General features: G+C 42.3%; 1 protein-coding gene across 2 annotated transcripts; it reads left to right on the top strand.

Moving 5' to 3' along the window:
* On the top strand, nucleotides 1-24,048 carry PLP1 (proteolipid protein 1). 2 transcript variants are annotated; one of them, XM_079124720.1, is made up of 9 exons: nucleotides 1-173; nucleotides 5,291-5,461; nucleotides 8,234-8,380; nucleotides 16,578-16,764; nucleotides 17,531-17,687; nucleotides 18,956-19,124; nucleotides 19,590-19,663; nucleotides 20,803-20,868; nucleotides 21,973-24,048. In XM_079124720.1, the coding sequence occupies exons 3-9, from the start codon at nucleotides 8,377-8,379 to the stop codon at nucleotides 22,042-22,044; spliced, it is 729 nt and encodes a 242-aa protein (XP_078980846.1). In that variant the 5' UTR covers nucleotides 1-173; nucleotides 5,291-5,461; nucleotides 8,234-8,376; the 3' UTR covers nucleotides 22,045-24,048. The 2 variants fall into 2 exon arrangements, with proteins under 2 accessions (XP_078980846.1, XP_078980845.1); XM_079124719.1 differs by lacking the exons at nucleotides 1-173; nucleotides 5,291-5,461 and adding an exon at nucleotides 7,181-7,222 and having other exon boundaries at nucleotides 17,531-17,792.
* The last annotated feature ends 3,209 nt before the right edge of the window (nucleotides 24,049-27,257 follow it).

The following is a 27,257-nucleotide window of genomic DNA, read 5'->3' as shown; positions in this document are numbered from 1 at the left end:
AATATGGCTGACCACAAAGCCCAAATGCAGAACCAGTGTGCATTCTGCAGCCTGCCTCAGGACTCATCGCATCTGCCTTGCCCCAGATGATCTTTCCTAGATCAAAGCATGACCAAGGAGCTCAGGACAGGCCCACAAGATGAAGAAATTGGGAACTGAATGCAGAGTGGAAGGTATGTCTATAGGGAATGGGATTTCTTGTTTGAGGTTTCCCCAGCATCTCTCCTGGCTCTCTCCCCAGATGCCAGCTTGACTTGCTATGGCCAGCTGACTGCCCTTGTCTGTAAGGTTACCAGTTTAACAAATCAAAATACAAGGCACCCAGTTAAATTTGATTTTCAGATAAACAATGAACAGTTTCTTTAGCATAAATATGCTCCATCCAGTATTTGGGACATACTTATCCTAAACAATTATTTATTGTTTATCTGAAATAGAAATATAATTGGGGCAGCTGGGGTTGTGGCTCAGTGGCAGAGCACTTGCCTAGCACATGTGAGGCACTGGGTACCATCCTCAGCACAACATAAAAATAAGTAAATAAAATAAAGTTATTGTGTCCTTCTAAAACCATATAATGTAAATATTAAAAAAAAACAAATATAACTGGGCATCATGTATTTTATTTGGCAAACCTACTTGCCTGGGCATGATCTTTCAGAGCGGAGAAATTGGGGCTTTTGAAAGTTCCCATGCAGTGGCTTTGGCTCTGGGGAATTGAACACCTGCTGTTGCCTGCAGCCCTTGGCACAACTGTTTCAGTGCAGGCCTTAGCACTGTACTCTAGCACGTGCCTGCTGACCACCTTGTCCTGATTTTTCTAAGACTTGCTCAGTTTTAGCACTGAGAGTCCCACGTTTTGAGAAAACTATTCTGGGCAAACTGGCACAGTTGGTCACCCCAATGCATGTACCTGGAGGAACTGGAACTGTCGAGGGAAGACAACAAATGTATGGCGATACTACTAGGTGAGTGTCAAAGAATTTCAACATTTCTTCCACTTCCTAGGCTCCATTTTAAAAATAGGCCTGTTGAAGGAAATCTAGAAATATGATATCTGAGAGGTGTTGGTTCTAGAGACTTCTACATTTTAGCCTCTGTTCATTAAATATTTATCAAACATTTCTAGACATGCTCTGTCTCCCCTGTTATTATTATAATTGTTATTGTACCTTAACACAGACACTGTGCTATTAATTTTATGTACATTATTTTATACAATATTCTCAATAACCTTCCGAGGTCACCAATATTCTTATATCTTTTTTTAGGAATGGAAATTGGAGACTCAGAGAAGTTAAATCATTGTCCAAAGTCACAGACCTGGTATTTGGTAAAACTGACTGTCCTGCCCTGGTGTGTCTGTTTTCAGAGTCTACATTCTTTTTGTTTCCCCCAGTAGTGAAGATTGACCCAGGGAAATGTTCAACCACTAGGGAAATGTTCAACCACTGAGCCACATCCCCGGTCCCTAAATTGCCCAGACTGACCTCAAACCTGCATTCCTCCTGCCTTAGCCTCCCAAGAAACTGGTAATACAGGTGGGCACTACCACACCCAGCTCAGTGTCTGTGTTCTTAATCACTATGCTCATGGAGGCCTCTAATCATCTGGAAGACCTACTTGATGTCTAGCTAAAATCCTTCATGCTGCAGTTCTAATAGCTTCCCTATTGCTCAGTTATCAGTGGAGAGAAGATGGCTACTCCCAGGAAACTCAGGGAAATGAATCTCTCCAAACTCAGCTTTTACGGAGGGAGCCAGCCCCACAGCAGCCTCCACCAGTCATCTCCAAGTTGCTCTTTTTTGAATAAATTTGAGAATATTTGAAACCTTGTGGCTTTTAGCTTCGGTTCAGTGGCTCTCCTGGAGGACAGGTCCTTGAAGGGGTCTCTTGGGCAAAAAAGTGAATAGACCCTCTGTGGCTGGGTCACAGTGGTAGAGTCATAGTAGAGAGAACATCCCAGTTAGGGTTTGTTTTTCCTTCTGAAGAGTTCTGCTGTGGGTATGGAAGGGAGGCTGCAGGGAGCTTCTGCCACTGTACCCTTTGAAATCCTTCCAAGAACTGCTGGATTCAGCCTGTGGAAATAATTGCAATGCTTCAGAATTTTGAAGGATTTTCAAGGATAACCCAAGGAGCATGTAAAACCCTGTTTGGAGGGTCCTCCAGGGGAATCCCTTCTTAGACTTTATAGTTTTGGACTAATTGTGCTTAAAAAAAGAAAACATTTTTCTCCAGGGCCAGGGTGCCCACAGCCTAGGAAGAAGGGCCAGGCCCTGGTGGAGGATGCATTAGCCCTTCCCTACTGTAGGGGCTGGAGGTAGGCAGTAGCTCATCATAGCTTGCAGAGGCCTTAGCTCCAGGGCCCAGGGCCCCTCATGACCTCCTGTTTTCACACAGAGAATCCTGCAGCAATGGACCTGCTCAGGCAGGAATAGTTGAAGGGTGGGAGCTCATCATCCCAGAGCCTGCCCCATCCTGCTTGGAGACAGGAGGGAGTCTCTGCCCTCTTTGTGCCAAGATATGGGCTGCCACTTGGGTCCTTGCTGGTGGGAAAGCAGCTGCCCAGTTGTGGTCCAAGGTTTGGCTGGGGCAGGGGGAAGGGGAGGGGAAACAAAGTCTCCCTTTGTGAGGTATTTGCCCTGAGCACCAGCAGCATGATCTGTTCTCATCTAAACTGTGTAGCTCTCAGCAGGAACAGCTGAGGTTTCCCTTCCTTACCCATTCTGGCTGCTGGCACTGTTTCCTGAGGCATGGACTTCAGCCTCAAGGTGAGACAGTCCACTCCATAGCCTCCCCAGCCTTCAGTGGAAGTGTCACAGCCCCAAGTGACACCTTCAATCAGCAAGAAACCAGAGGCTTGGCCTAGTTTCTCTAAAAGGGAATGATGATGATGATGATGGAGGAGGAAGAGGAAGAAGAGGAGGGGGAATCACATCTCTGAAAAGGCTGCCCATGGCTATAGTTCTGAAAGAAAGGTCTGGCGGCTGCCAGAGCCAGCCCTTCAGGGGCACATATAGCCCTCAGTGTTTATGGAGCCAGTAGAGGAGCAAAAAGGAGACTTGTTTCCCTGGAAGTCTGCCTTGTTGGGCAGAGAACCTTTCTGACTTTCAAGGGCACATGTCTTCTTTTCCCACAGTGAACAGGGCTAGTGCAGCAATTTTTTCCCCATCCAGCTGTGCCTCAGGAAGGGGTTCTTGGGAATCCCCTCCTGTGTTTCAAACTAGGCCAGTATTTCAGAAATACAGACAGAAGGGTATGGGCAGTATGAATAGTGTTTGTGGACAGTGGAGGCTGGCTAACCTGCCACAGTGAGGGATTCACTGTCATGAGCATCTTGAGATCAGTGGAGCAGCCCCAAAGGGCCTACAGACTGATGTTCTTCAGTCCAGCCTGAAGGATTTTTCAAATGAGTTTTTTACAATAGACCAGGCAAGAAATGCATATAATTACAAATTACAACTGTACTGAAGGGCGTACCATGAAAAGTCTCCCTCCCAATCCCCAACCCTTTCCCCAGAAGCAGCTGCTCCTAGCAAGTTATGTACATTCTCCCAGAAATATCAGACTTCTCTTAGACATGTTTTTCCTTTTTTTCTTCTGGGTGAGTCTGAATCTTAATTCTAATGACTCCACTTTTCTGATCTCATGTTCAAACACACATGAAATAGATAAAACAGGATAATAAACCCATCACCCAGCTTCAATAATTATCAAAATATGGCTAATGTTATTTCATCTAAACTCAATACTAAAATTTTCTGAAAAGAGCAAATTCCAGATGTCATGACATTTCACGTGTAAATATTTCTCTTTGCATCTCTAATTGATACAGACCCTTTTTTAAAAATGCAGTCCTAGCTGGGCACAGTGGCACACACCTGTAATCTTACCTACTCTTGAGGCTAAGGCAGGAAGATCATCGTGAATTGGAGGCCAGTCTCAGCAGCTTAGCAAGACCCCTATTCCAAAATTTAAAAAATAAAATGAACTGGGAAGGTTTCTCAGTGGCAATGCACCCCTGGGTTCAATCCCTAGTACCAAAAATTTTTAAAAACATTAAAAAACAATCATGATCAGGATGAGGATATAGCTCAGTTGGTAGAGTGCTTGCCTTGCATGCACAAGGTGCTGAGTTTAATACCCAGTACCACAAAAAAATAAATAAATAAAATAAAGCAATCATGATTGCTATTATCACAGCTAACATATACGAAAAAATCATTTGTATAATTTAATCTTTACTGAATTCCCCTGATTTGTAATCCCACTGATCCTACAAACTGTATGCAACTTACCTCTGTTCTGGATTTCAAACATGGGCATCCTACTTAGCCTGAGAAATTGGAAAGTTGGACCATAGCAGCTTGAGGCTTAACCCCCTACCCCCTGCCCCACACCTGCTGCTGTCCAGGGCCCAACCTCTCTTTTAAAACATTCTTTCAGAGTACCAATCTTCCAGGCAACTTCCAAGCAATAAGAGTCTGAAGAGAGGTATTTCCTAGAGGTGGTTCTGTCCCTTGAGTACTTGGGGGCATTGGGGCCTCTGTACCTCATTGGTCAAGTGAAAAAAAATAACATTGGTCCCCTATAGATAGGTAAGTATCTGACAGGCAAGGATAGTAGTTTTATTTCTTCTGTGTTCAGAAATCATATCAAACAAGAAGCCTCTCTATAGCGCCACCCTGTCAGAGCTGGCCAAGTTTTCATGGTGGTGGAGGTGGGTTTGTGGTCAACTGGTTTCTCTATACTTCTGGTGACTGTTTGATGATCCCCAGGTGCTCTTTTTTTGAGTTTATTAATCTGAATATTTTGACTTTCAGGCTACTCTTTACTGTATCCCCAAGCCACAAACATATCCCCCTGACAAATCCATACCCATCTGCCCCCATCTACCCTGGCATTGCTCCTTGAATCTTCAGGAGAGGCAGAAGGGCACCTCCCCACATTTCAGGCCAGCTCAAAGTATGTGAAATTTCTGGTCCTCAGCCCTCAGTTCTCTTGGCCAGAAAGCCATAGTCAAACCAATCGGCATAAAGTTGGGTGTGGAAAGTTCTAGCCACGAGTGCATAGGACACAATACACTGCCTGCCAGCCAGCTTTCTATGCCAGGGCTAGAAGTGCTATAAGAAGCAGCCAGTTGCCTTCCCAAGTTTGGTCTGTGAGGAAGTCATCATGGGGAGGAGAAGCAAAGCCTCAGCTCTAGAAGCCCAAATGTTAGCAGGTGATCCCAGCCTCTCACTGGTATTATGCTTATGCTATCCCCTTTATCATCTTCTACATGGCCAAGGAGAAGTAGACCGCTGGATTGGGCACTCGAATGCTTATGGAGATTTCTGGGAGAAATTTGCTGGATTTCCCTGAATTTCAGTGTTCATGCTATACACTGGAGCAAAGAGAACCACTTGCCCTGTGGCCTTCAAGAATCTGGTACTATGGAATCACAGAACAGAGTGTGGAGGTAATATTCAAGTGTTTTGGAATTATTTGCCAGAAAGTTGCACAACCAACCAAGCTGTGATCAAGGGGACTCAGATTCTCTGATGTACCATCAGAACTGCATGAAGCAAACTGTTTACGAGTTTCAAACAATCCTGCATTGTTCCCACAGGCACCCAGTGCAGGCAGCAGCCTGCCACCATAAAGGCTGGCAGTGCCCTCTTGAGGAATCCACGGGCACTGCGGCAACCCAGCTCGACTTGAGAACTTTTTGCAAGGGCACCCAGCAGAACCAATGGAAGCAGAATCACAGGAATAGGTGGGGGTGGGTGGATTGAAAAAGGCTTCTTGAGGGCTGCGGGGAGGGCCTAGGAGAAGAGTGCAGAGGGGTTCTCCAGGCAAAGTCAGGATGTACAGAGTGACTGGAACAAACCGATCCTAGGGAGTTGGGAACCTTAGGGCACTGACTGGGGACAGTGAGTATGACAGAGTCACCTGGTTGAACCCCTTTCCCAACTGTGGAAATAAGAGCAAGGCAGAGGCAGGAAGATTTAATATTTGCTCCATGAAGAGATGTGGAGAGAGAAAAAGATTTGCATGCGCGTGCGCGCGCGCACACACACACACACACACAGATATGAAGTAAGAGAGGGGTTGAGACATGGGAAGAAAATACAATGAATGATAAAACAATAGAGATGGAGGAAAGGAGAAGAGAAGTGTACATTAAGGGAATGTGGTTGGTAAATTCATATTTGTGAGTTCATTTGGGGAAATATGTTTTCTTCTGAGTAGTATAGCCATTCCAGAGCGACTGCTGAGAATCCAGGGAAAGATTTATGAGAGGGTTCAGTCTGAGAAATTTTCCCTGTGTGCAGAACTGTCTTGTCTGTTTGAATTATGAAAGATCAGCTCTTTGATGCCCTACATCAGAATGCCCAAAGTTTAGACTCAGTTCCTTCTGTCCTCTGATGAACTGAGGGTACACATTTAGCCACTTCTTGCTCCTCCTCCTCTTCCTCTTTCAGGGCCATTTTGACAAAGACCATCCAGAAGTATGTTGCTGGCACAATCTTACAACTGTGCTTCCACAGCAGACATGGTCTATGGCTAGCAGGGCTTGGGAAGACAGGGGCCTTAGGACACTCTACCCTCAGTCATGTGGTGTTTGTGTTCTGTTCTGAAATGCTACTGTTCTGTGATGGGTCAGATTACTAGGATCCTTTCACCTTGAGATTGATATAAGAACAACAAATTTAGAGTTCTAGGACTCTGAGCAAGCTTCAAACGTTGAAGGACTTTATTCCAGTGGGTCCCTAGGGTCCTCTGCCAAAGACTAACCCATTTCTTAACAGCAGAACCCAAGCCACAATATGTCTAAGGTCATGGCTTAAAGAGAAAACCGTAAGACACAATCTTGCCTTTCTTACCTCATATGAAGATTCTAGGCTGTGCTCAGTTATTTCCATCCTTTTCTCTCTTACTCCAAGGCAAACTACATGAAAAGTTCTAGGAAGCCATATCTTCCTTTTCTGGGGTCTTGCAAGAGGTACCCTCCTGTTTTATGCCCACCAGTTTCCTTATGGGACATCCATGGTTAGACTTTGTCTTATAGGTCAAGGGAGCTCTACTTGTCTGAGGCTTCTGAAAGTACAGCAAATACTGACAAAGTGCCCAGATAAACACTGTTTAAGATTAACCTGTTCTAGAAAGCCTTCCCTGACTAATCCCACATAGCACTGGGTGATCAGATGCCTTCACAGTCTTCAGAAATCACTTATTGGTAAGGCAGACTTCATATATTATTTTCCTGTTTTTGCTGCTTGGACATTTTTTCCGTGGTGTTTCTTTCTCTGAGGCAAGGCCTACATTTTCTTTCTCCTCTTCACCACCACTGCCACCTGCTGCTTCACCCCATCCCACTCCCTGCTTCTCCCTAGTCTAGCCTCAGATCTCTGAGGAAGACACTACATTCTTTCTACTACCCGGTTCCCAGACCATGTTCTTGACTTGTCTCGAAGTCGATTATTCTCCTTGGAAATCACCCACATCCTTGACTCTGGCCTTTTCATTAGCCTATTCTGTGAATTCACACAGGTCTTGCCCTCCTCTGGGTCTCTGTTATAGTCTTACTAGAATGATTACAGTTCGAGCCTCCCCAGCTTGGTCACAATCTGTTCGTGAAATCAACAGCTTGCATTTTGTCCTCATTCAGCTGAAAACAAGAAGGGTTTGGAAGAAATTATTTTAGAAGACAATTTTTTTCTTCTCTATTGTGTTTCTAGAGTTCGGAGGGGTAGGAGTCCTACTTCGCTAAGGAGTAAGGGGCAGGGAAAGGTGGACAGGGTCCATGGCAGCTAGGAATGAGGAGTAGGCTTGAGGCAGATTTGGAAGAACTTTGGGGATAACATGTAGGCTTTTGATCTTGATCCCCTCATCAGGATTACCAGTTCCATGGCTTCTTATGTGTTTGCTGCCACATCCCACACCAAATAGACCCCAAGGATCACTTGGAGTTGTCCAGACTCTCTTCATTTTATTCCCACCCCAATCCACATTTCCAGGTGTCTTTGCAGCAAACTGAAATTCCAGAGAAGCCTTAGGTTAAAAGAAAAAGAGAGAAAGAAACAATTGGCAGTGAAAGGCAGAAAGAGAAGATGGAGTTCTTAAAGAAGGGAGTATCCCTGAGGAGGTGGGGACAAGGGGAGGAGAAGGGGAGGAGGAGAGGAGGAGGAAAGTGAGCCTGTCCCTTTAAGGGGGTTGGCTGTCAATCAGAAAGCCCTTTTCATTGCAGGAGAAGAGGACAAAGATACTCAGAGAGAAAAAGTAAAGGACTGAAGAAGGAGACTGGAGAGACCAGGATCCTTCCAGCTGAACAAAGTCAGCCGCAAAGCAGCCTAGCCAGCCGGCTACAGTTGGATTCAGAGTCCCAAAGACATGGGTGAGTTTCAACAACTTTAGCATGGAAGATTCAAACAGCCACAGGAATTCACTAGAGAATTTCCAACTTTGGGGTCTGGGATTTCCAGTGGTTTAAATGAGTTGTATTTTGGCATTTGTTTTCTTTTTAAATTCCTTAGCATTCAATTAGATTAACTCCTTTTCTGTTGTACTGAACACGATGCTTTATTGTCAAAGAATTCTAGCAGCACATGTGGAGTCCCACGAATCCCTGGATAGAGTGTCCAGCAGAATGGATGTGGTCATGTGTCCTCTTACCTCCTCACTTCCTTCTACCTTCTCTTTTCCCCTGATGTTAAGGTCCTGGTTATGACCAGGTCAGCTGGCATCCTTGGCTCTGTTGGAGGCAACTGAGTGTTGGCTAGCCTTCAGATGTACAAAATAACTGCTTGATTGATATAAAATTTGGACCTTGTTTGGCATCAGTAGTAGGGGAATTTGGCAAGCTGGATGCAGACTTGGCCATAGATGAGGAGGTCATTCTTAGGTTCAGGAAATGAAAGCAAAGTCCTCAATGGCTTTTTCATGAGAAACAGATATGGGTGTGTGCATGTGTTTGTGTGTGTGCATGCAACAGGTGACCATTTCTAATAAATATCATAGACTTAACCTGAATCCCAACTGAGACAAAGAGTCTACTGGAACCTTAGGGCTCTTAATGAATTGATTGAGAACTGAGGGCTTCTCTAGGTTTCATGAACAAAGAAAGAAGCTAGGAGGTTCTGATATCTGGTAGTTTCTATTCAGAATAAGGTGTACAAAACAAAAGGGTTCGGATAGGATGGCATATAGACATGTAGTCAAGCATTTGGCAAAACAAAGGTAGCAGCTTGAACACATCCTGAATGAAATTAAACTCAATTGTCCCATGTATTAACCATCAAATATAGTACCAAGTAGACTGACATGATCCAGGAGGTAGGTTTTTCAAATGTATTGAGACAGTATCAGCATTTAGGTTGTTTCATCCCAAATCATGGAGAGAGCTCTTTGAAGCACATAGTCAGGTATGGTGGTTAAGAGGGCAGAGTTCTAGACTAGGATTCTGAACATCCAGGTTCCAATTCCAGATCTACCTTTAATTAACTGTACAACCTCAAGCAGGTCACTGTGAATCACCACTTCATCATCTGGAAAATGATGTTTTGTCTACTTTCAGGGCTGAGGATCAAGTAATGATGTGGAAGTCCTTTGAAAATGGACAATCTCTATAGCAATTGTAAATCATGATGATACCAAATATTATCAATACTTTGTGAATTGGCTGACTCTTCCTCTTTCCAAGGTGGTTGAATTTGCTTTGGGCACACTTTGTGTACTTGGGTAAGAGTCAGAGGACCAATTAATTGTGGCCAGGTGAGGGGTGAAATTTGGAGGAACTCAATTCCCTTCCTGGATAACATCAAGAACGTATGTAATGTGAAGGTATCTGATTGGGTAGGTTGATATTCAAAACAGAGAGGGAGTAAAGAAGAATGCTGAATGTTACTTCCTTAGGGGATAAAAGCCCTGAAAAAGTGGTAGGAACAAATACGGTGATGACTGCAACAGTTTCCTGTTATGGAGGTGGAATGCTTTCTTCTAGAGGAAGATTAACACAAATATGTTCACCATTGAGGGGTGTGTATTGGGTCCTAGCTGGTGGGGTGGGCAGTACTTGGATCAGGTACATAGGATGGAGTAGCCTTTGAGTTTTCACTTATTCAATAACAATTCCTTTGTGAATTATAGGCCATCCCTAACAAGGTACTAAACTGCTATTACTTCTGATGTGGAGTTTGTTGCTGTTTTGCTATTTCACTACTGCATTAGACAAATCATATTACAGAATCTGAGATTGGAAGGAACTTTAGAAGTTATCTGACCAACTTTTAATGCAGAATTAATTTCTACAACAATCAATTAAACATTCACACAGCCTCTTCTTAATCACTTCCAGGAACAGGAAGTTCACTACCTCAACCATGTAGATTACCTTGGGATTGGAAGACACTGAATGTAGTGGTGTCTGCACAAAAGGTTCTGTGGGGGAAGTTAGAGCTCATTAAACTTTGTCCTGACTTGGAAGAGAGATGTTCCAAATGAGTCTTTAGGATAACAATGGAACCAGAAAGGAGCCAAAGAGCAGCAGCTGATTATTCTCTGCTCAGTTACACAATGCCATTACTGAACAGCAAAATGTTGGCTTCTGCAAGCCCATTGTCTGAGAACAGTAGCTGTTACCCTGGTAACCAGACTGTGATGCTTCCCTCCAAAAGTGGCTGATGAGCAGTATAGTTTTGGCAGACTTGGAGTTAAGTGGGTGTAGCCCAGGCCCAAAAAAAAAAAAAAAATGTGAAGGCAGAGCAGAGGTCCACTTTTACCAAATGAATGAGGATTAATTGAATTCCTTCAAGGTGGCAAGAAAGCCACAAGAATGTTAGGTGCTAAAAAGAAACCAGATCCAAATGAGCATGTTCACTTATTCTTCCTAGAGACACTGACTAAAATAATGAAGGGTAGCCTTTCCTGCCCCACTTCTCACCTTGGTCCTGAAGAGTCACAGGAGCTCTCAGAAAGCCAGGGAGATTATAAGTTGTTCCCTACTCCAGGGGGCTTTCACCCTGGCTCAGAGCTAGGCACATGAAAAGTCTGCTCAGCAGCCTGACAACAGAACTGTTCTCCCACAGCTATCTGAGTAGTAACATCCTCAACCCAGGGAGGTGGGCAGGAGGGAACATACCCATTAAGGTAGAACCCTAACCAGTGGCATCTTTTTCCCTCTTACCTATTTGTGTGTCATATTGTAGTAACTCCTTTGTCTTGAAAGAACACAAAGGCGTGTCTTCCCTGCCCATAGAACTTTGAGTCTAGAGAAGATCAATTCAGGGCAGTGACGTGATCAGAAAGAGTCACATCAACCATAGTAGGTGAACAGAGCATTTTTCCCTTCCTTTTCCACTCACAGGCTCTACCCAGTGCCAAACTTACATCAAAAGCTCAGCAAATACTGATTGATTAACTTCTTCTTGGCTATTGCAAAATGGTTGTAAGGGCCATCTCTCAGCTTTCCACTGGCTTCTGAGCTCTCTTTCAAGCAGGGCTCTGAAAAATAGTCAGTGACATCCCAAAGAAGAGAACAAGATCTACTTCACACTGCTGCCAAGGAGAGAGGAAAAGTTGGTAGGAGAGTGACCTAAAGAACTTTTCTTTCTAGGTTCAGGTATTTGCTAATCTCCCTGAAAGTGGGAATAGTGGAGACCATATGCCAGGGATAGAGTTTAACAAACAAACTTGTACCTCAACCTCCTAATGTTTGCACATAAATTAGTGTGTACATGGAGGTGGGGAGAAAAGGAATATAGGAAACAAGTTGGTCCAGATGCTGTGTCCATGTTGATAATAATACCATCAAAGAGGAGGCTGGAATTCCTTTTCATCTAACCTTGTCCACATGACTGAGTCCATGGGACTATCTAGCAAGCTTGGATTCCCAGGCTCCAGTGGCTACAGGGCTCCTTTCCAGCACTTCAATGTGGTAGAAGTGCTGATATAATGTAGAATAGACAGAATCATAGTCAGGGCTTTGTCTGATCAGGATAAGGCCAAAAGCAAAAGTCTTTGTCTCTGGAACCTCCTGATGATTGTTGTTTTACTCCTAGAACCCACCCACTGATCTCCATCCATCCCTAGTACCAGTCACGGCTGCTCTAGTATCTTGGCCCTGTCAACTGCTATAGGCCCTGATCAAGGAGGCCTCTGTTCATGGGGTGAGGTTAAGGGGTGGGTTCTGGTAGGAGGGTAGACTAGTGCAGATTAGAAACTTAGGGAGATGGGGCCAGTTTCTCACTCAATGAGACTGCCTGTTATTTAGCTCTATTGTATAGGGTTCTTCTATCTCTCCCTTTGTCAGCTGGATTGAAGGGACAAGCTGGGAATTGTGCAGGGTACAATTGGTCTTTTTCTACCATTCCTTTCGATGAAAGCCCTTCCTCTCTTCCCTTTGATGAGTTCCCAGTTTCACACTGAATTTCCATCATGGAGCTGGTCCTTGAGGCGTGCCCAGGGCATGGGAAAGGAGGGAGGGCTTCGGAGCTCTTGGCTCTTGCTTAAAGAGAGAGCATCAGGATCAACACAGTCACTGGGGTGGACCTGGATCTGAGTTGCAAAGGTCCTATTAATCTCTGTGAAAGAACGTTGTGAGAAGTGCCTGAAGTTCTATTACAGATTGATTAGATTTGTTTTGGGAATTTGTAGATAAATGTATCCAACTTTGAACTGATTTCTTTCCTTCACTTGCATTTTGTCCACAGGACTTGGTTTTATCCATTTTACCACTTGATAATAAGTAGCTTTGTTTTGATTCATAGACATAAGTTTTTTCTTCCAAACAAGATTCTCTCAGGAAAAGGGACTGGGCCTCCCAATTACCTTCTATTTCTCATAGTGTCTAGGTCACTGCTAATGTGTTTAATGCTTGGGCTGAATCCACATAAACAGAAATGAAAGGAAAACACTGGAAAGGGTCATTAGTTTTCTCTATGATCTCTCATCAAAGTCAGGCAGTTTAATCCAATTGAATTGCACTGGGTAACATTATTACTATACAGTTCTTTTGTGCTAACTCTACCATGTCTCAGTCTCTACTTAGCCTGGAAAAGTGAGGATGTCTCTTCAGAGAGCCAAGGAACTTCTCTTCCTGAATTTCTCACATGCTTCCTGAATCCAATTCACACTCTTATAACCATGAGGTGTTCTAGAAATGAAGACCTTGCAGTTTTAAGCTATTGTTCACACATTCCCAAGCTCATTTCTTTGTTTGTGAAAAATCAAAGTGAACCCAATGGACCTTTTTCAGAATGCTTTGATTGTCACCTACTTTGATGAAAAGATAGTTTCTTGCCTGATCTGAGGTTTTCCCAGTTGGAATTCAAACTGATTTTTGCTTAGACTGAGGTTCTTCACTTCTGCTGAACTTAAATACCCTCAGAACAAATATTTCATCTCACTCATGAAGAGATGGATATCTAATGCTTATGCTAATATTGCTGAATTGTTTGTAGCTCAACAATGATTGATTTATCCAAGGCTATTTATTTCAGACTCCTCATTAAAGTCTCATTAAAGCCTAGGTCCTTCTTGCCTCTTGATTTAAGCAACAATGCAACAGAAAAAGGGGATGCTAATTTATCTAAGCTCTAGGAAAACAAAGACAAATGGATATAAAAAGATAACATCAGTTAGTGATTCACAGTTGCTCCCACAGCTTAGCCCCTTGTCACCCAGTAAGAATACTACATATGACACTTGCTGGTTGTTTGAATGATGATCAAGGAATCAAGTATACTAAGGATATTTATCCTCTAATTTTTAAAGACAGTTTATCTTAACCTGATGATATGAAAAATCATCCTTAGTGTGTTGTTTAGAAGGGGCATCAACTAAAACTTAGAGTGAAATTCTCTGTTTGCCTAGCAAGAGTTCAAGTTCCTCTACCCCTAATCACACCTGTACCACCATTTAGCCCTTTCCAGGGTGAAAAGGCAGGGGTGAGTGAGTGGGCTTAGGATGGCCACTTGCTAGGGTGGATGACCCTCCTTACTAAACAAACAGTCCTGCCATTGTTTCCTGGGTCTGACCCCCTCCCCACCCCAGGCCTGCAGGCCCTTGCAGAATACCAATGAGGCTCCTGAGATCTTAGGAAAAACAAGGCTTCTTTGTCTAGGGGAGCTATGGAGGGCTCTGTCCAAGCCCTGACCCTGTGCTGGGGAGAGAGGGAACAGTGGGGTCACTGACCATCTGCTCCCCCAACCCCCAGTCTTCAGATACCTTCTTTACTAGAAGAGACTACAAGTTTGAGGGTAGGGAGGAGTTGGAAAGGCAGGGAAGGAAAATAATAGTATTGTTTACTTCCAAGTCCCCTTTCTTGACTTACAGGATGCATCTAGTATTTTAACCTATTGGAAAATGAAAGGAGGGTCAATTTCTGGGATACTTCCTGAGAACAGTGATCAGTTTCAGTTGTTGTATTTTCCTCTCTGGTATACATGTTTGTATGTGCTCATTCATGAACATGTGTGTGTGTGTGCACGTGTGTGTACAAACACTCTATAGGCCAGCACAAATGAAGCATTCTTATCAAGCACAATTGCAAAGTACATTCTGAGTAACCAGCCTCCACTCACATTAGCACAACTACAAACTGTTTCTCGTGGAGGCCAAGCTTTCTGGCAGCAGTGCTTTAGTTCATGGAAAAGGAAAGGAACTCAGTTCTGCTGCAAATGTTTGCTATGTATTTTAATTGGCTTGGGCTTCCAAGCCTCTTTTCTGACATGATACACAAGGATCTTTGGAGAAGAGACTCTTCGAAGTCCAGCAAAGGGCTGTAATTTCAGGAGATGGTGGGTAATAGTACTTACTCACTTTGTGACTCTGGAAATAGAGACATGACTCTACCTCAGCTTTCTCATGATACAGAAAATTTGGTCCTTGAAAATACATTCACATTGATTTAATTTAGCCATGCAGATCACAAAGGGATCTTTGAATGCTTATTCAAGTGTAAAAAGAAGCTGCTCTATTATTAAGGATTCCCATTTTCCCTGGTAAAGGATTCCCATTTTCCCTGGTACTCTGATACAGATAAGTGAACTTGGTTTGGAGGAATGCCTGAATACAAAAATCCAAACCTAAGAAATTAATAGAATTAATTTTCATTCTGTTCATCCAAAATAGCACCTTTCCAGCACATTTGCTGATTATTTGTGTGTATACATACCATACCATATGAATAGATCTATAAATTATATATAGATAATGTATATATTTAATTTATATGTATACATAAATTACATATAAAAATATAATGTGTATATGTACATATATATGTGTATATATATATATAAAGTGTGGGTATATATATATATGCTTATACAAGTATATATACACATGTATAAATTAAGAATTTTCGTTTGTGGAGCTTAACATTTTCATTTTTTCCACCTTTAAGGATCTGGCAATGAGGCCAGAGGGAGCCATCCGTTTACCCATCTAGTCAGTCATATACTTGGGATTTGACATATTTCATTGCATATGACACTTTAGAAAATGGGACTAGTGCTTGGGATATAGCTGCTTCTAAAGCCCTGTAACTTTTTGTATTCCTTTCTCATTTCTCAGCAACACTGGCATGGGGCTGGGGTATCAGATCTGAAAATCTTGGGAACTCTTAGCATTTTAAGATACCTGTATGTCCCAGGCTTTGGTGTATTTTCCTCATGTCAGAAATTTGTTTTATGCTTTGATGACTTTGTATAGAGTCCCTTTGAGGCTATATTGACAAAATTCCACTGTCAGACTAGGGGTAGGGACACTTGCCAAGCTGCAGTATGGGCTGGGGGGGCAAAACAGTTGTTCAAAGTGCCTCCAAATCACTAAGCCTGGATTTTATTATAATTGTAATCTTCTTATTATCTTTTCTTGTCCTATACTAGTTTCCTTTTTCCCTTTGGATTCTTTCCCACATATGTAGACTAAGAAGAATTAAGTGTCTCTTGCACAAATGTACTCAATATTCAGGAATATCCAGGAACATGAAATTTCCAATGTTTTTTCTACTTGGAATTCTCTTAGGTCCAAATCCTGTCTGATAATACCAATATCTCTGGCTTTTACTCATCTCTTCTGAATGCCAAGCACATTTACCCTCTATAATCATTTACTTGGCTACCTAGAATCGTTAGTTGAAAATATTAGGTGTACCTAGTTAATTCTTCTCAATAAACTAAAGACTCCCATCTGGTAGAGTCTGTATCTTCTCTGTCTTCATATCCCATACAATACCCAGCAAAATGCTGGGCACATAGTAAGCATTACATAAATAATTGATGAATGACTAAAACAAATAAATAGACTGGAGCAACATAAAAGGAGGACTGATTCCATAATCTCTTTGCCTTACTACTAGAATTACTGAATTATTTTAAAAATAGGATTTATTTTCAAGAATGAAACATAATAAGGATTTTATATCAATCTAACATTTCCACAGCCCCAAACTCTAAATTCTCCTGATTTTGGACTCCAAGCTAACCATTTTATCAATGTTTGGGAGCATAGGAGCTGCCTAGTGCAGCAGAGTGGCATGAGAGCATGAATTACATGTTGTGCATGACTGACTCTTTCCCATTCTTCCCCAGGTTTGTTAGAGTGCTGTGCAAGATGTCTGGTAGGGGCCCCATTTGCATCCCTGGTGGCCACTGGATTGTGTTTCTTTGGGGTGGCACTGTTCTGTGGCTGTGGCCATGAAGCACTCACTGGCACAGAAAAACTCATTGAGACCTATTTCTCCAAAAACTACCAGGACTATGAGTATCTCATCAATGTGTAAGTACCTATCCTCCTACAGAGACCCATCTCTTTTCCCTTCTCTCCATCCTGGAACAACAGAATTCAACAATAGTACCTTTGAGACTAGTAGGGAATAGGGGTGGAGTGAGGCTGGATTCTTGAGTCTTTCCTCTGTGTTCATATTCCACCTGAACCACATCAGAATCCCTAAACGAGGGGAGAGTGCCAGATTCACAGAGAGAGTGGTCTACCTGGCATTCCATCCCACCTACTCCTCACTTCCTCATCCATTTTCTGTTTCTGCTGGCTGTAATTAATGTTGCTTCAGTTGACTCAGCAATGGTAGATAAGGAGAACCCAAGAGAGGCACAATTACTGGATAGAATGGGGTCACTGCTCTTGGTTTGACTCACTACTTGCATCTGCTCAGGCTTAGTACTGAGTTTCTCCTGCTCCTAGAGCAATTAGGCTACTGTTCCTTCATCTCTTTACCTTTTTGTCTAGCTCCTCCCTCCTGTGAGGTAGCATCTCTGAAGGATCAGGTAAGAGTAGGGCCCTTGTTCTCTAGGTTTCAGGGTAAGCAAAGGGTGGGTGGAGGAGCCTGTGCTTCTGACCACCTGCTCCCTGTCTTCATTTCCTTCAATAAAGATGAAATGAAACCCTGGAACAGTGATTAGTGATTCCACTAAAGAACCTCTATCCTTGTTAATGTGCCCATGTAGATGTATACCTCACTCATGTGAGAAAAGACCTGGGTCCTCAATGCATATGAATGTCTGGTCTCTTTTGTCTATTAATGCAGGATCCATGCCTTCCAGTATGTCATCTATGGAACTGCCTCTTTCTTCTTCCTTTATGGAGCCCTCCTGCTGGCTGAGGGCTTCTACACCACCGGCGCAGTGAGGCAGATCTTTGGCGACTACAAGACCACCATCTGCGGCAAGGGCCTGAGTGCAACGGTAACAGGGGGCCAGAAGGGGAGGGGTTCCAGAGGCCAACATCAAGCTCATTCTTTGGAGCGGGTGTGTCATTGTTTGGGAAAATGGCTAGGACATCCCGACAAGGTGATCATCCTCAGGATTTTGTGACAATAACAAGGGGTGGGGGACAATTGGGCGTGAGTCTGTGGCCTCATCCCCACCCAAGACAAGGTCCTCTCCAGGGACTGGCTTTTGAGTGAGGAAGCGATGGCCACAGCCGAACGAGATGGTCAGGAAGAACGTGGTGCCTGGCTGGCTTAGTCTCACTTTTCATAGATTCCCTAGAAAATTTCATCTTGAAATGAAAATCGTGAGTTCTCTGGGATGCTTTGTATAATCAGACCATTTCTAAGCCATCTGTTGGTATCTCTTTACTCCCTTCTTAGCAGGGACCAGAAGAGTGGACCTGACTATAAGACTCTAAAATGCTCATGGGATTGAGTCCTAGACACCTGCTCTGAGAGGGAGAGTGGATCATAGAAATTAAATAATTGACTTCACGGTGGAATGCATAATAAACTGGGATCTTACACTGTTGGGGGTCCCAGAGTGAATTACAGTAGACTTGCATATTTAACGTTTTGTCTCCGCCTGAGGACTATCCATGCTTCTAGTAAGACATATATTGGTTTTCAGTCTCTAGAGTTGATCTTTCAGGGACTGGGCTGGGGTTATGGCTCAGTGGTAGAGTGCTTGCCTACAAGTGCAAGGCCCTGGGTTCAATCTCCAGCATCAAAAAAAAAATTTGCAAGGATGGCGGAGAGCACTGAACATGTATGGGTTGTGGTGATCTCATTGTGGCCAGCACTTAGCTTAGAAAGGTTTTTGTGTCTAAAATTTAAATTTCCTATTGGCTTTGCTCAATGACTAGGGAACAAAAATCTTTTGACAAGGAACATTTTCTAAGCTCAGCCTAAGGCACGAAATGGCACGACTTTCTTTCAAGATCTCTTTTGACTTCTTTATACCTTATCTGCCAAAAAAAATTCCCTGAAGCCTCTCTAACCCAGGGATCCTCCTCACTCCAACCCCCACCCATTCCCCCTACCATCCCTCACATTTGGGGCCGGTTCTGTAGTAAATACTGCCCATGGCACATGACAGAGGTGCCCTGTTCACTAATTTCATTTGGGGGAGAGTCCTGGAATCTGTTTTCATTGCTTATGCCACTCCAGGGTCTCACAGTTTGTGTTTCAACATCTGCAGGCTGATGCTGGTTTCTAACCATTCCATGTCAATTGTTTTAGTTTGTGGGCATCACATATGCCCTGACCGTTGTGTGGCTCCTGGTGTTTGCCTGCTCTGCTGTGCCCGTGTACATTTACTTCAATACATGGACTACCTGCCAGTCTATTGCCTTCCCCAGCAAGACCTCTGCCAGTATAGGCAGCCTCTGTGCTGATGCCAGAATGTATGGTGAGTTAGGGTATGGGTGTCTTAGCTCCCTTACCAACTATGGAAGCAACATACACCTTTTATTTTTCTTAGTGTAAGGGGGTGGTGATTATGGGGAAAATATAAGATGATGAATGCCTGGGTCTTAGATTGTTAATCCCTTCCCATTGAAACCAGAGAGGTTTTTTTTTCCCTGGGAAGGGTACTTGGAAGTGGTGGGAGTTTTCTTGGCTATTCATACTGCTGTGTTCTGATTGACTGCTGTTCCCAACCACAAAGCAGTGCATTTCAATAACAAACAGAAGATTTCATAACTATTTGGTAGCACCTTTGCTGTTTTGTAAGTCTCTAGAAAAGAGGACACTGACTGTTGGCAAGATACAACTTTAAAACCAGGATAATTAGAGAAGGCTGTGGGGGAATCTCTCCAATGTGGCCCCATAACTCTATGAAGCTTATCATGGTTGATTTGTGTATCTTCCTTAGGTGTTCTCCCATGGAATGCCTTCCCAGGCAAAGTTTGTGGCTCCAACCTTCTGTCCATCTGCAAAACAGCTGAGGTGAGTCATCCATTTGGTCTGTTTTGCAATAGAATGGCAAAATACCACAGAAATTCTATCGGTGGTCTTCAATTTTCAAGACTCAAGTTTCAGACTGGGTTGTAGCTCAGCAGTAGAGCACTTGCCTAGCATGTGTGAGGCATTGGGCTTGATCCTTAGCACAACATCTAAATAAATAAAATAAAAATGTATTGTGTCCATCTACAGTTGAAAATATTTTTTAAAAAGACTCAAGTTTCTCTTTGTTGGATTTTGAGTTAACAGATTGTCCTACAAAATATTGCCTAAGTGTGCTCAAACCGATGAGCACAGACTGTGAAAACAACTTTCCAAAATTCTCTCCCCTAAAAGAGAAATGTGCAGCTTTAGGTAAATAAAGAACTTAATAGCAGGGTTCCCCAAATGAAAATTTTCATTCTTTTAGTTAAAAACCTCATAAAAAGAATGGGCTGTGTATAGAGACACACATGGTTTCTATAAAACGCTTTCAATTTGGAACTTCTTAATCTCTAATGAAAGGTAAAACAAGTACATTTGAAAAAGGAAAACACTACTGAGAATAGATATTATACACAAATGAGGCAGGGGAATAAAAGTAAATCCTGGAGAAGAAGGCAGTAAACTATTTTTTTTTTCTTTTTTGGTACTGGGGATTGAACCCAGGGGTACTTTACCACTGAGCAATATTCCCAGCCCTCTTTATTTTATTTTTTTAAATTTTGAGACAGGGCCTCACTAAGTACTAAGTTGCTGAGGCTGGCCTTGAATTTGTGATCTTCTAAGTTAACCTCCTAAATTGCTAGGATTACAGGTGTATGCCACCATGCCTGATTTGTAAACTGTTTCTTTGAAGGCAAAGTATTGACTTTAAATTTTGGGACCCTGGGTATAACTGCAGGGGATAAGTTGATTCTTTGGGAGCACTAGCACTATTTTATGAGTCTTCTGTGTTCCTGGTGCTATGGTGTACGTTACAGATTGGGAGGTCTACATTTAGAGAAATGAAAATATAGTTAGAGATGCAGAATTAACACGCAAGGACAATATCAACATGTTTGAAAAGCTGCATTCATAATTTATAGTGGAGCATGTTTTTTGTTGTTACAAGAAATAGTTTTTCCTCTTGGATTTTTCTGCAGTTCCAAATGACCTTCCACCTGTTTATTGCTGCATTTGTGGGGGCTGCAGCCACACTGGTTTCCCTGGTAAGTTGTTTTTGAATGATTTCACAAATAAATGGTCCTGGGATTGCTTGGGTATGATTATGCTAAAAGACAAGAAGATGACTCCTTTCAAACACAAAATGCTGGAGAGAAGCTACTGGAAGATATAATAAGATATAGGGCAATATATTTCTGCTTTGGGTTGGCAAGGCAGAAATACTTTAGAAATTAGATGGGAAGAAGGAAAGTGGCATTGAGAAAAGGGAAGGTAAGAGATTCATAGTCATGAGTGATAGTTTAGAGCATTTACAAACCATGTAATATTGCCAAGTGCATTGTAGTGGAAAATTATAGTTAAGTCTCAACACAGCCTAGTCCTACTGTTGATAAGAACACTGAAACATTGCTTAACACGATATGTTGTAGCTTAGGTTTCCATGTACTATAAATATGAATCCATTTTGAACTACCTCCAATGGATTTGGTTATTCTCATGGAAATACTGGAAGGACTTCCTTACATTATTAGAATTGCAATTCTATGTTCCAGGTCTTGCCCATAGTGTTACAGCACAGTGTTAAATGAAGTGTGCTCATTGTGCAGATTAAAAGCCTAAGACACTAAGGGCTGAAGTGATTTACTGGAAGTCATTTAATAAACAGTGAGCAGAAAAGAATGAGATCATAGAATCCTCCTATTGTTGAGGCTATTATACAAAGTCAACTAATTTCTTACTTTGTAAAATAAAGCAAAGCATTCGGCAGGGTAGGGCTATGTTGTATGGTGTGACTGTGTGTCTATACCAAGCACCCTATGACTACAAGTCAGTCTGATATGTGGATGTGGCAGAAGCCACGTATTGTTCAGTTCCTTGAGGAAAACTCAATGCTAGGCCGAGCATACGTGTGACATAAATCCTTATTGACTTAACTCTCTGGGACTGGGCCATTGGAAGGAAATGTCTCAGGGAGGATTTCTAGTCATCATGTAGCGAGAAGCCTGGGATGTGCTATTTTATGAAGAGCAGGATTTTCCCCTTTATTCAGTTATGATTTCATTTCTCCCCTTCCTCACTCCCGAAAGGATTTGAGGAGGGAGAGCTTCCTTGTCTACTGTCACTCATAATTTCTCCTCTGTTCCCTACAGCTCACCTTCATGATTGCTGCCACTTACAACTTCGCTGTCCTTAAACTCATGGGCCGAGGCACCAAGTTCTGATGTTCCATAAAAATCCCCCTTTGTCTAATAGCAAGGCTCTAACCACACAGCCAACAATGCTGCGTCTCCCATCTTAACTCTGCCTTTGCCACTGACTGGCCCTCTTCTTACCTGATGAGTGTAACAAGATAGGAGGGTCTTGCAGTGATTAATGTCTCACTGTGGACTCTCCCTCTCATGGACCTCTTTTAGTCATTTTCCTCCACAGCTGATTCCTGCAAGAAATGGGAAATGCCCGAGAAGGTGACTCCCCAACTGCAAGTCACAAGGAATGGAGGCTCGAATTCAATTTCCGTGTAACTCCTGAGGATCAGTCAGAGCTTTCTTCTCAAAGGGCACTTCCACTGATGGAAACAAAGTGGAAAGAAAGATGCTCAGGTAGAGAGAAGGAATGTCCTTGGTCCCCTTGCCATCTAGAAGAGCCAAATATATTCTCCTTGTGTACAAAACAGGAAACTCACTCCTGTCTCCCTGTTACCACTGATGATAGAAGAAAAAAACAGCAAAACAATAAGAGCGTTTGCCCAAATCTGCCTGTTGCAGCTGGGAGAAGGGGGTCAAAGCAAGGATCTTTCACCCTTAGAAAGAGAGCACTGACCCTGATGGTGATGAACTCTTGAAGCCTTAACTCAGCCAACCTTACTTATAGCATAAGGGAGCGTAGTGTCTGTGTAGACAAAGGGGGCATCTGGCCTTACACCTCATTAGGAAGAGAAACAGGGTGTTGTTGGCATCTTCGCACTCCTTTGTCCTTGATAACAGCTACCATGGCAACCCTGTGGTTTCCAAGGAGCTGAGAATAGAAAGAAACTAGCTTATGGAAAAAAGACTGGCCCAAGGAGCAACAGTTGCTGTTGGCTAATGGTGTAATTCAAGATGGCCCTCTGGTAGACACAGGATAGATAACTATTTGGATAGCATGTCTTTTTTCTGTTAATTCGTTGTGTACTCTGGCCTCTGTCATATCTTCACAATGGTGCTCTTTTCATGGGGTTTATCCATTCAGTCATAGTAGATGATTTGAAGATCTTGATTTGTTTCAGAATGATGCACATTTCACAGTTTCTGATTTGCTTATCACTTGTTTGGGGTTGTATCTGAAAGGGCTGAAGAATGATTCTTGGATTATAATTCCTTTAGAAAGAAAAATTGAAGAGTAAGCATAACAAATGATATTTACAATTGGCTAGTTGCTTGATTCGGTTGGAATTTTCTACAAGTATTTTGCCATTTGCAGAAACAGATCTGATGAATCTGAACCTCAATTTGAATAACCTGTTTGATTGTTCTTTCTAGCTAATGGGAGATGATTTTACTTAGCAATGTTATCTTGGTTTGTTAAGAGTTAGGTTTAACGTAGAGGTTATTTTCTTCTGGTATAGATCACATAAGAGAATGTACCAGCTGCCCTCTAATCAGTTGGTAAGCTTCCATGGAAAAGGACAGACAGAAAAAGTTTAAACCTGAATAGCTTTCCAGATTTTAGTCATTTCCTGCTTTTGTTAACTTTGGGTAGAGAAACTTATCTGATTGGTCATTATTGAAAGGACAGTTTCTACTGTAGCTCTTTTGTTGTAAAGAGTTATGTTGCTCTTTTCCCCAAAAGTGGTTTCAGCAATGTTTAAGGAGATAGAAGATCTTTACAAAAAGACACTTGATACTTGTTTTCAGACCAGTATACAAGATAAGCTTCCAGGCTGCATACAGGTAGGAGAGGGAAAAGGTTCTGTAAGAAACCAATCAAGATCAAGGGAAGTGAAGTAATCTGTACCTTGTGTTTTATTTTGATTTAATAACATAAGTAACCAACCCTCCCCTGAAAACCTCACATGCATACATACACACATGTACACACACAAAGAGAGTTAACTGAAAGTGTTTCCTTCATTTCTGATATAGAATTTCAATTTTAACACACATAAAGAATAAACTTTTAGAAACTTATCTTACAAAATGTATTTTATAAAATTAAAGAAAATAAAATTAAGAATGTTCTCAATCAAACATTGTGTCCTTTGAGTGAATTATTCTGTTTGCTCTCATGATAGAAAAGTAAGAATTATACCTTGTTGAAGAAGTTCATTTTTCAGGTAACCTAAGTAATTCTCAAACAACTTCTCTGAAATAATAGTAGATAAATAGATCACTTATATTTTTATAGCTGGAGACACTAAGAAATAGAGGCAAAGGAATTGTCTCAAGGAAATCAAGTAAGCACCCCACTGTACAGACCAGCAGAGCCCCATGCCCTGTGTTTGCCCCTCTGACAGGCTCCTGACATGGCCAATGGGCATGTGTGCCCAGTGAAGCTGTCTGTGCAGTTGCAAACCAGGTACACACAAGTAGGCACCAATGACCTTTACCACCCTGCCCAGAAGGGACCACAAAGAGTGAAGCAGAGAGGCAGGACCTGTGAGGGTGCATTGGCTGCTCTGGTCTCCAATAGACAGTGTATCAGAGCATGTATGAATCTACTGCAAATGGGTGGCTCTAGAATTCACATGCAGGAATTCTCACCCCCAGGTGATGGTAGTAATAGGTGGAAATGTGGGGCTCCCTCTCCAAGGGGATTACTGTCCTGTGAAAGAAGCTTCCAGAGCTGCCTGGTCCTTCCATCTCTCCTGCCATCTGAGAATATCAAGACCACAGCATCTTTGAGGAGTGGGCCCCAACCAGACACTGGGTGTACCTCTGCCAGCACCTTGATTTGGATTTCCCAGATTTCAGAAATAATAAATAAATTTCTGTTGTTTATAAAAAAAATAAGTATACTTGTAGAGCTTGGGCTAAAACTCGGGTCTTGATACCAATTCATTGCCTATTTAAAGGTTTCTTCTCTCTTTGAAGTTGGGTTTCAGAGTGTTCTGCTAATTCAAATAGGGTTACCTCTTCACTGTTCTAGTGGTGCTCCAGCCCCTGATGTGTATAGAATTAAATTATTACCTAAATTGTTTGGCTATTTCAATAATGATAGTGTGGTGCTTCATACATGACTCATATTTAGTTTTATCTGGAAACTACTAGATGAAAGATTTGAAGCTTTGTAAAAGAGGTGGGCCTTCAGCTATCTTGCCTAGGCCAGCTTTGAACTCCCTAGGCTCAAGCAGCCTCCCAAATAGCTGGCACTGCAGGTGTGGGCTACCATGAGCAGCTTAAAAAGTTTAATGTTTACAGGGCAGAGCAGATATGTCAAGGGCAATGTAAACATAAACAGGATATGGCAGGGAAGTATTAAAATAAATTAGTGACACCCACTTCCCTGGAAGGCTTAGTCCCCTAGTTCACCTGACAGCATTAATGCCCTGTCACAACCCTAGGTTAAAATTTGGCACATTTGACCAGTCTAAGGAAAGCTAACTTCAAATTGCTCTAGATTCATTGCCCCATAGCTGTAGATGGCAAAGAACATTATGGATGAGAATGGAGACTTTAGCTGGAGGCAACAAGTCAAAGTCATCAGTTAAGGAGCTCTGTTCAAAGGTAGTTTCAAAGTAAACTGATTCTGCTTACCACACTAATCTGCAAGTGAGTCTGGTTGAATGACTTTAAGACAAAAAGAATAAAAATATGACAAGGACTTATTTTTAGACACTGGCAAACAAGGGCACAGCACCATATTTTGGAGAATTGATTTAGGGTGCTACAGAATGGATGTATTTTTGCCTTAGAGGAGCTGAAAGCCAGTTCCCAAGAAAGCTGTGTTTTCCATCTGCCCTTATTTGGCTCTGCCCTCTGGGATGGGTCTATAGATGGAGTTTCCAGACTCTCAGAAGCTGAGAGCATCTCCAGTCTATCAATTGAGCTCATTGTGCATAGCTCTCCCACACACCATAAACCTCCTTTCTCAGAAATGAAAGAGCTCTCTTTGTGCTTAGATCAGCCAAAGATCAAGATGCAGCAGTATAAACAAGAAACATTTTCTTACAGCGTCAGTTGTATGGCTTTTCCAATTTTCAGGGTCAGTACTGAGTGCAGTTATGCAGTGCATGAAAACTGCACTTTGTCCAAAGCAATATTCAGTCATTCATTCATTATTGTATGCATTTATTGAACACATACTAAGCTTTGTGATAAACCCTGGGAAGTTCACATTTAGGACTATAGGTAGAAAGGTGATGGAGACATGATCTTATACTCAGGGATCTTTCTCAGCTTCATCCACAGTGGAAAGGTCTCCCAGGGTGGATAGAGCAGAGGCAGGGAGCATACAAAAAGGAATCTGATTGGCTGACTACAGTGGGAATCTGATTTTTCCCCTTAGTATGTGGGAGAGGTGGTGGTGAAGGGTCATGACTTCAAGTGGCTCTAGTTTTCTAAGGCCCTGATAAAAACAAAACACCAATTTAGAATCCTAAAATCTTGTGACTTGCTCTCTCCCTGTTACCCTGCTCCTTGCCTTACATGTGACAGCATTTGTGAACACCCTGTCACAATGCATGTGCTTGCTTCTACCCACTCGGTCATTTGAGGAGTCAGAGGGCACATGGATCAGGATTTGTATAAACATAAGCTATTCAGCCTGACTTTTCCTCCCCACCAAGGCTAAATCTCAGAAGCCAAGGAAGGGAAATATAAGATACAATGTCCTTTACCCTTTGAATTTCCTTACAGAATACAGAATTTCCTTATCGTGAATACATATAGTGTGTCTATTTTGACATCAATAGCTTCATGAAATCTGTAACAAATGGAAAAAATATCCATTCTTATATCTAAAAAAAAGCCGTACTTTTTTTTTGTACCAGAGATTGAACCCAGGGCACTTAACCACTTAACCACATCTCCAGCCCTTTTTAGTTGTTTTTTTTTTTTTTTTTTTTTTTTTTTTTGACCCAGGGTCTCGCTAAGTTGCTTAGGGCCTCACTAAGTTGCTGAGACTGGCTTTGAACTTGCAATCTTCCTGCCTCAGTCCCCTAAGTCACTGTTACAGGTGTGTGCCACTGTGCGTGGCATGGCCTTTTCCTACGTCAATAAACAGGTAAGGAATTCAAGTCAACATCCATAAATTGGGAAAGATTTTCCTTGTTCACTCGATTGCTTTGAACCAAACAGCCATACTCTGCATTATTTCCATTGTTCCACAAACTGCTATTTTTATGCTTCTGTTCTGCTACTCCTTAAATTGATCTACTTTATTTCAAAGGAAAGAATAAGATAAACTAATAAATAATTTATGGATTAAAAAATAATCCAACTTTAGCATTTTATTGAAA

Source organism: Sciurus vulgaris, assembly GCF_902686455.1.
Source record: "Sciurus vulgaris genome assembly, chromosome: X".
Taxonomy (NCBI): Eukaryota; Metazoa; Chordata; class Mammalia; order Rodentia; family Sciuridae; genus Sciurus; species Sciurus vulgaris.
The sequence above is the reverse complement of the archived record's forward strand: the minus strand, read 5'-3'. Positions and strand labels throughout refer to the sequence as shown.

Excerpts from the sequence above, each read along its gene's own strand:
- PLP1 (XM_079124719.1), top strand. Across the intron at positions 19,125-19,589 it reads TGCTGATGCCAGAATGTATG|GTGTTCTCCCATGGAATGCC; the intron begins GTGAGTTAGGGT and ends TATCTTCCTTAG. Across the intron at positions 20,869-21,972 it reads CAGCCACACTGGTTTCCCTG|CTCACCTTCATGATTGCTGC; the intron begins GTAAGTTGTTTT and ends TGTTCCCTACAG.